We start from the raw sequence: 11,016 nt of genomic DNA on the forward strand, positions 1-11,016 counted from the left end.
AGTCTTATGATAAATGTAATGATAAAATGTACCTGAATGTTTCCAAGCTTTTCATAACCAAGTTACTTAATAATTGATATTTTGAGAGATTGTATGCAAGGTTTTTATCTTTCTCACTGGTTAATTCTAAGAAATAAAAAAAAGACCTATGCTGCCAAACCATATGCCTGACTTCTGCTAGTTTCAGTGGGTAGACAATTTTTGGTACCTTTGGAAATCTGGGTTCCTGTGCCTAGATCAGAATGTCTAATAATGTCAGTTCTTCTAACTCTGGTCATACCAGAGAGGCTTATGGGACCTAATTCTGTACTCAGAACCACCTGGGTGATCCAGTAGGAGTCAATATAGCAGAGTATGTTTTCCATTTAGTTGCAATAGTTCCTGGCAGTGATTCTCTACATCTTAAAAAAAATCTCAAGTTCCTCCTGTCTGATCAAAATACCCATGGTCCCCAAAATGACTATAATGGTTGTGCTTGTGGTGCTCTGACAGATTGTCTCTTTTTATGAACCATAAACTGCACGTATGATACATTTACAATATGTTTAAAATAAGATGGAACCCATAGCCTAACTGTTTTCTAGACGTAAAACTCACATCAGGTGCAGAGGGGCATCGCAGCAGTGCCATTTTTTGTAGCATGCCTGTCAAGACCCTTCATACACACCAGGGTATTTGAACTTAGTAAGTTATACCAAGTTTGGGTCCTTGACTGGAAGAAAGTTTAATGTTTGAGGGTGGATAAGACCATAGCCTTGTAGGTAATACTGAAACATGACTCCCTTAAGCAGTGCCACTTGCATGCCTTTATTTGCCAAGAGCAAATTCAAGCCCCCTTATGCAAGCAGCAGCACCACAGGCATTGCAATCAATATGATAATCGACAGCTGTTGCTCCATTGCCTGAGGACTTTGAAAACCATCTATTATTTAAAAGGAACCTTTAGGCCACTGTTCCTGAATTTCTTTACCAATGTACCATTCATGGCATGTAAGGCCTAGAATTATATCTCTCCCTTTCTAGACCACAAAATTAAAACTAAGACATAAAATAGCAATTCTCTAGAGGCTTGAATGCTGCAGCTATTCTGCTTTCTCTCAGCCTGCGGATGTGAGTAGCTATTGCCCAGTAAAGACACTTTTTAAAGAAGTGACCGCTACTTTTTTTCCCCCATGTTTGTGACGTTAACTGAATTTCATGTAGCGTGTATAAGAAATATCCAGCACATACCTTGTTTTTGATCCCAAATGGGCTTTTTCTGTGATTTCAGGATGTGTAAGTCCTAGTTCTGTTGAGCTAAAACGTGTGTTTGGAACTTCTGGGACATGTTCATATCATTTCTGAAGAAAGGGTGTCTTTTGATTCGTGTTCTAGATTGGGACTTAGAAAATTAGAGGTTAAATATTTTTGCTGTGTTCCAGACAAGTTGCATAACTTTGAGAAAGTAATTTATACCCCTGTCTTCCTAAAAGCATGTAATTTGTAAAAATGTGGGAAACCAGTATTTTCATAGCTGACAAAGCCATCTTTAGGAGGTGCTCAAATACACTGATGACAGACATCACAGGAAAATGGATTTGTAACTCAGGAAGCCTGTCCTTCATAGCACTAAATATCCTGGACATAATGGAATAAAACATTTTAAAGACAGTTGCTCAAATCTATGGAAATAGAAAAGTTAACTGTACCATTTGAGCCTTGACCTTATGGACCCAACTTTGTGTAACTAAAGGTTTGTTTCAGTTCTAGAAGCACTTGGAATGAAACCACTGAGTAAAAGTGGGACTAAATAAACAACAGATGTGTATACATTTTTCTCTCCCCCTTTTTAATTTCCATTGGTATTTTGGATGCTATATTTGGGGTTTTTCTTAGTGCAAGGTTCCATTGAGTTTTAATTGTTTCAAGTTGGGATGTTAGAACAGCTTTCTGTTGCTGTGAAGAAGCTGTTCTAGATGCCAAGTTGGGTATGATCAGCCCTGATCTGAAAGCAGAATACTGGTTCTTGTAGTACTTTGGGAGAACAATCTAATCTTATTTGTCCAGAAATTCTAGACCTCAGTGAAAGTTTCAAATGCCTTTAAAACACAAATGGACACAGGTGCTAATTCTTATTCAACAGCACTCCTGCTTCACATCAGCTTCTACTAGGTACTTGCTAAGCCCATTGGCTTTCACTTAAACCACTTGCTCTTTAGGTCCTTTTAATATAGACATCTGGCATAATGCTATTATAGCAAGGGGAGAAAAGGATGTTTGGGTTGTTACCAGAAGAGGTGTGTAACAGTACCCATGGCTATCTGGGAGCTGCAGTTCCTATTATATACCTACAGAAACATGCCCTGGCCATGACTGCTAGAAACACTGAGATGTGCAAGCCAGATGTTCTGTCACCATGATAAGAAGGCTCAGGCTACAGGAATGTTGTGCTTGTAAGTTACTGTACAATGTTGCTGAACACAATACATGGTGGACAAAGCAGTTCTCAGAGGAAGAAGGAAGAAAAGAATACAACACAGATTAAAGTGACCCCAGAGCCATTTGAGTTGGCATTACTTGGCAATCTTATGAAATTTAAAGAAATTATATGGCAGTTTCTACTACTATTAAAATCAAAGCTGTCCTCCTCATTTTGCTGAGAAACCAGAATTTATGCTAGTGAAGAATGCTTGTCTGATCAGACTTGTTTCCCCCTCTAGCTTCATCTTATATGATTTCTTTTTTAGCTAAAGATAATTCAAGGTTCACACAGCTCTTTTCTGAGAATCATTATAGAGAAAATGTGACAAAACAAAATGTTGAGTTTGTTTTATCATACCAAACAAACCACTTCCAAGATCTCAGTGACACTAAAATATTAGAGTAAAATGAAATGGAGTGCAAGAGGCACAAGGGATATATGCATGAAAAGTCAACAGAAAAGAAGCTTGAAAAAATTTATTTAAGGCTATCATTTAATATCCTTAAAGCTTAGCCTTTTTATAACAAAGGTTTTAAGAGGGATATTCACTTCTCAGGCATTTGTAACTGCCAGCCCCTTACAAATAACACATACAGTTTATGATTAAATCCTTTGTGTGTAGAAGTCCACTTTTTAGAAAAATAATTTTATCGTTAAATATAAATGAAGTTACTTCGTCTTAATAAATGGAAAATATAAAGATATGGAACTTTCATTTAAAGTTGTTAAGATACTTATCCCTTAGACAGTAGGTTTTCCATATGTAAACCTTTGGCAACACTAAACTATAGTACAATTATTTCCTGGCATGCAAGGTGACATAGTTTTGTTACACCAAATGCAAATGACAGAATACAGATTTCAGAATCTCTTAATAACAGGCAGTTGATGCAATGAAGATCTTCATTTATCCCATTTTTATTCTGCATTTTTACTGGTATTCTCCCAAAAGGTCCCTGGAAAAAAAGCAGCAGCAGTTAGGACATATTATAAACCACCAAAGATTTATGAAATATGTGTGGAACATATTTTTTCTGTTTAAGAGTTAGCAGATGTTAGTTGCACAGACCCCTCAATGACTCTCTGTAATAACAGACTGAAAAAAAATTCCTAAGGGAAAAGCTTTTGGATAGTTTCTAATGTATTTTTTTCATAGTTTATTTCAATGCTGATCTATAAACACACACAAAAAAGTATTAAAATATTAATAAAACCTGTATTTTAACTATAGTTTCTAAATGTTTTGTTTTTTTTTTTTGAGACAATATTGGTTGTTTCAGATTTCCAAGATCAACTAATTGTTTTGTGTGCTTCAGTAGTAGTCCAAATACGAAAATTAATTAATTTTTACAGAGTGGATATCCAACATTTTAAAAGATCTGGGCACTCATATGTGCCTTAAGTTGGCATTATATCATTTTTGAAATGCTTTGTTAATGTTAACAAATAATTCTTAAATATTAAGCTGTCCCACAGATCTCACATAGAAAATGTTGCTTTGCTAAAAGCATTTGCCTATATACAGGCACACTAAAGCAGGGTTCTTAATTAGTTATCTATCAAGAACTCAGATTACAGTACCCCATTGACAATCCACAATTTAAGCCAATGTTTTATATAACAGTCTTTAAAAAATAATCAATTTGGTGTAATTTTACCCATAAATATTCCTTGATTTCATAATGCCCATGGAAAGGAGAGTTTTATTTTTCAGTAATTTAATATGACCTTACTTCTGGTAACATTCAATGGCAAACCTCCCCTCAAGTTACACAGGAAGTTATTAAATAGGTTCACCACTGATGGAAAACGCAAGTTATATTTGGAATGAGTTCTGTGTCTTATCCTTGTTAAGCACTGTCTGTAACAAAGTTTGTAACACAGTTAAAGATATGTCAATAGTTTAGAGAAAAATTAGCAGTACTTTCTCTATGTGTGACAAATACATTTAAACCCACAATATATTATGAAGAACAATCAAAATTAGGCACCTTTGGGTAACTTTTGTATTAATCAGCCATTTTAGGAATTCTTTGGCAGCCATGTCATCAAGGACTTTGTTGATATCACTTGTGAAAGTGCCATCTGCATGTCTTCGGCCCATTTCTTCAGCCGCAAGAGCTTTTTCTGGGAAACTTCAAAGAGAAGAAATTATCAAACAATTTGCATATCAAAATAAAGAAACTGTTTAGAAGGGCCTTATGACAGGATTCTAATACACTGCACATTTCCACTGATTTTAAGGAGTTAAGAGTTGAGCCTGATGTTATGGCTCAGTGTAGAACGATGTATAATAGAACATCTTTTGAGGCATTATTTTCATAATAGAATAAGGCATGGAAGTCTCCGTTTACCATATGAGGACTTCAGGTGGGTCTAAATTCCTCTCTTGCATTTTTGAAAAAGCCATACATGCAAAAATGTATGTCTGAAATGCCTATGCCAAGCAGACTAAGCATCAATAATATCCATAGTATATTTACTAAGAATCATTATTTAAGAAATATCACTACTAAAGCATTATAGTAATATTTTCAGACTTTTTTTCAGTTTTTTTCTGTTTTAATTGTACGCCAGTCCTAGTTATATACTTAAAATGATACTGCATAAGTGTTTAGATATTAAGAACAGCAACATTTTGGGGGGTTAAAATAACCCAGTATAAAATCTATATGCTGTACAAAAGCATTTTATATTTGGAATCAGATCCTGATTCTTGCTGTCTCCTTTTTTGACCACTGGAAAACCATTATGCCAAGAACCTGATTTAAAAAGTTTCCTCTCTTGTTTCATCCCATTAAATAGACAAATATTTTAATGGGTTCCATTAAGGTGTGCTGATGCTGAAGCACACTGTGCTCTGGAACCAATGACAGGCAGACTGGTTCTTTTCATGCAATAATTTCAGGGAAGGCTATATACAATGTTGACCACAAATAATACTAAGTATTGGAAAGCAGAAGGATGATCTACATTTAATTGTCTGTCTAGGTTTCTGAGCGCAGTTCATCACAGCTAGGTTGTATTTCTGTCTTATGGATACTGAAATACCCTATTTCTGCTTATGAATATAAAACATGACAGAAAAAGAACTGCAAATCTCAACATCACTATGAAGTGGCACCAGCCTCTCCGTTCTCTATATATATAGCTGACAGCTGACCTCATTTATTTAACTCTGTGTTTAGAGGAAATCATCATTATTTACAAAATTTACTTCTACCTATTTAGTTTTCCTTGACTACAACACACAATCTTGTCTTACAGATTGTATTTTATTGTTATTGTTATTATTTTTATATAATGCAAGAGACTTACATAGTACTTTACAGCTATTAGAATATATAATCAAAGGATGAACTGAAGTCCTTGCCCCGAAGAGCTTACAGTCTAAAGGCACAAATAAGTATAGACCAGGTAAAAAGTGGGGAGTGTCATGTGCATGGTGTAGCTCCCAAAATGCAGAGTTGAAAACAGGTGAGTTAGAAGATGTGTGCAGGAGATTGAAGGCGATGACATTTTAATTATATGACTATCACGAAAAAAGGTGTAAAGCCATGAGTACATGAAGTGAATAGGCTTGAGCAATCTGCAATGCGTATGCGAAGAATAAGATATTAATGAAAGAAACCAGAGACATGGGTAGGTCAAAACTGTGGAGCACTGCACCCAGGAAACTCTGAACTATAGCAGAAGAAGTAGAGGTGTCTTAAAAAGGAAAATAATTCATAGTTGTAGGAAGTTGTAGTTACTTTCGCAGCAGCAACTTGGGGAGACTCTGTGGGGCATGGGGAGAGGGAAAAAGTCATCAGTCACTGCTGGGAATGATCAGCAGTGTATAGAATATAGCTGATGATGTAAAAATTTCATCTTGGAAATACTACAGGGGAAAAGATAGACTGTGAAAGGGAAATGAAGAGAAAGTAATTTAAGATGATGCTGACTTGAATCAACTCAGTGATAGATGAAAAGACTCTAAGCAACATTATGTGAAGGGACAGTGGTGGTAGGTAGAGGAAGTTAGAGGTTTAATTTTAGATATGTTGACCTTCAATATAACTTTACCTTTTAGACTGTAACAGCGTAATGAACAGGTTGTTTTAATCTGTATTGAAACTTAATAATGTAAACTGGTAGCCTAACACCCACAGAATATCTTCTTTTACAAAAGAAGAACATGAAGTACAGCAAGAATGATCAAAAATACATCAAGGTTTCATCAGACTTGATTTCTAACCCCAAAAGCAAAGCAAAATTTAGTAATAGGAATGGATTCTTACTCTCTTCTTCCTCGTCCATTCACTAACCAAGCAATGAACTCTTTGGCAGCTTGACCTTCCAAATAAGAGGTGATATCACTGGTATAGGTGCCTTCAGCATGTCTCTCATATTCAGCATGACGCTTGGAGATTGCATTGCTGAAAGAAGAGCAATACTGTAGGAGCAGGCTGCATAAGGACTTAATTTTTCTTTTAACCTTTATTGATTTATATTTCTCAGCCACCAGACTAGTATTTTTTATTAGTGAGAGGGGTTTTTTTTTGCTTCTTAAATTACTAAATTATTATTTTTTTCTTGGTAATATTACAGTTCTGAGGGCATTGCCTGTGCTGAGCAATAGTTTTGTGCAGAGATGCCTGAACTAGTTCTGAACAAATCAAATCAGGTACTGAACGCAATTATAGCTGTATTGTAATGATCATCTGCTAGATTAATTAGCTATGATCAACAATCTGTATTGTATTATACAGACATACTTTTTGTTATCTCTTGTGTTTACCTAAAAATTTGCATTAAGCCACTCCTACCTTCATCTTCATTATTTCTTAGCCAGTCTTTTGAGACATAATTCCTATTGAATTTACATTTTGAATGTTTTGTGAACACCCTTTTAATCATCAATCCGGCCAAGTGATAATCTTGGAACAATGTCAAGCCTGATCACCTTCAGCATAATAAAGACAATTGGTTTCCTCATTGTGCTTCTTTCTCTGGCATAGCACAAGTTATGTCACACTGGCCCTTAGGAGAACAAGCTCCACTTAGAAGTAGATATATAATGGAATATTTTCCACAAATAAGTTCCCTAACATTTCTATTTCAGAATTTGCTAATTTCTATCTAATTTTCAGGGCCTCTAGATCTTTCTATTATTTTTCTTCTTCTTGAGATTTCACCATTCCTCCTAATTTAGTACCATCTGCACTTTTTATCAGCATGTTAACTAGAGTTTGGAACATTTTAAATGAAACATTAATTTTGTTGAGATATGCTGTTCTATTGAAGCTGAAACATTATTACAGATTTGTTACTGATATTGACAGTGTTTTGAACGGAATGATCTTTGTGATCCAGACTATGGTCTTTGGAATTTCTGACAAAAGGAAGAATTAATATAGGTGTTTCAATCTGATTAGCAAAAATGTGGGGTTTCTGTATTACTTGTTTCAAATTTCCAATTCCCACAAACTTCTCCCAAAAATATTGTCAAGAAACAAAATTCTGGCCTCCATCAGGTCTTACATTCTCCTTTCCTGTAATAAGCAGTTTATGTAACATGGGACTGAATGCTTAGGGCTGAGTATATTTTATCAGCTCCCAGCAAATTGGTGCCTGGCCATTTTCCTTTCATTAATCTTCTCACTTGTTTTCTTTTCCTCAACAGATTTTTTTTTTTTTTTTTTTTTCCCTTCAGCCTTTCCTGTACCAAGTTTTTCTCTTTAGGTTATTCTCAAATCACTTTTATTACTTGAAATGTCCTTTTCTGAAATCTGTTCTCATTGTGTTGTATTCCTCGAAGCCACTGCACATAACTATAGAACACAGGTACAGGATTAAATAACAAAGAGACATTTCCTCTTTCCTTTTAAAAAGCAGGTGTGTGATGCTATCTTTTGATAGGTATTTCTTAGATTATGGTAACATTGTAAATAATACTAGTTGTTTTCTTTCTTGTTTAACAGAAAATTTTCTCAGAATCTATTTGAGTAACAAGTTGTGACAACTAGAATACCTTGAGAGTTGGTCTGGGAATTTGTCATTTTCTTTGGCCTCCTGTCCTTGTTGCCTGTAATGGAATTCCACAATCATTAGATCGTTATTACCAATATATTGCAGAGTATGCATAAGCTGATGAGATTTTATTGGTTATTATTTAAATAATTATGATAAACGACCATGACTGATAGAGGAATATTATAAATAATTTCAGGCTTATGAATTTAAATTAGTACAATATCTAGAAATTGTTACTTTATACTTTAAAGACTCAGAGATTTAAAAGCATTAATATCATAGATTTGTTAATTCTGTGGGCAGATCTGTAGAACAGAGGGCATAGACTTACATGTTTTTACATTATTCTTGCTCTCAGTTTGGTAGCTTGTGTTTAATCAAAGAGTACTTTCAAAACCATGCTAACTCATGCGTTAACAGTATACTTGTAACGGTAAAGTATCCAGTGGTCAACTTAAACCTTAGTTTCCTTTTCACAACGAAACTTCAGGATTAGAGAGTCCATAGATAGGAAAGTTTTATTAAGGCCTAATGGCCCAGACCTTTACATGATATTTACGTATCTTATTCCTATTGAACTTAATTCACTGAAACAATCTGTCCCGAATAGGCTGAGATAGGCTTTTTAGATGGTGCATCAGGTAAAATTCACTCAGTTTATCCAAATCCTTTTGACGATTTTGCACATATTCCCCATTTCTAATACTGTGTTAAAATTATATATAAATTTTCCTTAAGTACTTATTTGAGGATTACACGTGGTCTGTGATGGGAAGTTAAAATCAAGAAATTGAATTCAGCTAGATTTTTAGCTGTGTCTGTATATGGACTTCTATAGCAATGTGACCAAAATGCTTACCCATTTCTTTTAGTGCTCATTAACCATTGCACAAAGTCCTGAGCTCGTCTAGTGTCCAAGTACTTGCTGTAATCACTGGTGAATGTGCCCTGTGAGTGACGTTTCACTTCATTCGGCTGTCTAGATTCATCTAATGGTTCAGACTGGGAAGCTTTGAGTGATCTGTGAGAAGTTTAGTAATTGTTAGTTGGCAATGGTTATAGTACATTCTACAGGTGCGTTGACTTCTCTTAAAAATTCTATTTTAAACTCTTACAAAATGAAGGCAAATGACATACTGATCACTAGCTGGCTAGTAAAATGAATTAAGATAGCAGATTTGATACTACACAATTAAAAGATCATCTTGGGTTACTAAGGAGCTATTGTTTGTAATACCAAAAACTTCTGTGCTATACTTTGCAATATTAAAAACTGGTAGTTTAAGTATTGTGTAATAGTATAAAAAAAAAAATCTTTAAGTCATAGTATATTTTGCTTCAAACTATAAGAAAACAAACTTAAGGCCAAGCGTTTCTAGGAGTTTGATCTAAAGATTTTACCTTGATTTCTCCTCTGTATCCTGAAGAGGATTTTGCCAGCTGCCTTGAACTATCATTAAAAGGAGCCCAGCAACAAAATAAATGCTTTTCATTTTCATTGCCTGTCAAAACAGAAAAAAGCAACAAAGAAAAATGTAATCATCTTTACATATGTCTGAATAAATTACATTGAAAAGAGACATCTTTAATGCTGATCTAAACTTACAGATATTGAGACCTTTGAGGATGGGGCCTATGTCCAGTGGATGGAGACTGCAGTGCCTTGGGTAGGCATTCAAAAGATACAGTCTCTGTTCTAGTCTGTATTCTAGACTGAAAGGTGAGCTTAGAGCAATTGTATCCTCACTTTTGCAATATGAGGATAAAGGCCTGTATATCCTTTGCTCTGTGTTCTGCTGACTGCAAGCATTAAATCTCTTTCAATAATATTGTTTTTTTTTTTTTCCAAAACTAGGGTATTTGTGTTAGTTTCATTTTTTCCAGCTCATTCACTAGAGAAAAAACAAAGCAAGTCTTTGTCAAGAATACTGTCACATTAGCTGCTCTGCATTCTTCTGGCCCTCCACTCTCCTTTTAAAAGTTTGTTTTGAAATAACAAAAATTGCAGTAGTAGGCCTCTAGACTTAATAATGACTTATTGGTAAGTTTGATTTCTTATTAAAAAACAAACTACCAAGCCATGCACTGGCTTGTGTTCAGTTCATTACACGGTATGTCAAGTTTTGCTTCTTGCACTATTGACATAATACTTTTATTTCAGCCTGAGGGCTTCCATTATGGGGCTACATAGGATATAAAAGATATGGGGTGTATACTTTATATTATTGGTCCTAAATCATACCAGAAAATATTGTATCCCAGATGCAATTCTTACTGTTTCAGGTCATTCTATTGGCTTCAACCATGTAAGAAAAATGGCTACATTATTATATGTGTCTTCAACATGTGCACTGTAATAACTTGACTAGTTTCACTGACTTTAATGTGAGATTATTCAGAGTAAACTAGAGTATTACAGTCTGTACAAATGCTTTGGTGATCCACAGCCAAGCTGTTACCCCTTACTTGCATTAGTGATTCGTTTATTCGTGCAAGTAGTATGGTTATAGATTTTAGTGAATAGTCACGAATAAGGCATT

The 11,016-nt window shown here is 34.9% G+C and overlaps 1 protein-coding gene across 1 annotated transcript; it reads right to left on the minus strand.

The window, feature by feature from the left end:
• Positions 1-3,392: 3,392 nt before the first annotated feature.
• Positions 3,393-9,975, minus strand: GCG (glucagon; the record flags this gene model as incomplete). Its single annotated transcript, XM_080622189.1, has 6 exons — positions 3,393-3,417; positions 4,453-4,596; positions 6,742-6,879; positions 8,475-8,528; positions 9,336-9,497; positions 9,878-9,975. 6 exons carry the CDS (start codon positions 9,973-9,975, stop codon positions 3,393-3,395), a joined length of 621 nt encoding a protein of 206 aa, XP_080478315.1.
• Between the last annotated feature and the right edge of the window lie 1,041 nt (positions 9,976-11,016).

The sequence above is a fragment of the Psittacula echo genome, assembly GCF_963264785.1.
Source record: "Psittacula echo genome assembly, chromosome: 6".
Classification (NCBI taxonomy): Eukaryota; Metazoa; Chordata; class Aves; order Psittaciformes; family Psittacidae; genus Psittacula; species Psittacula echo.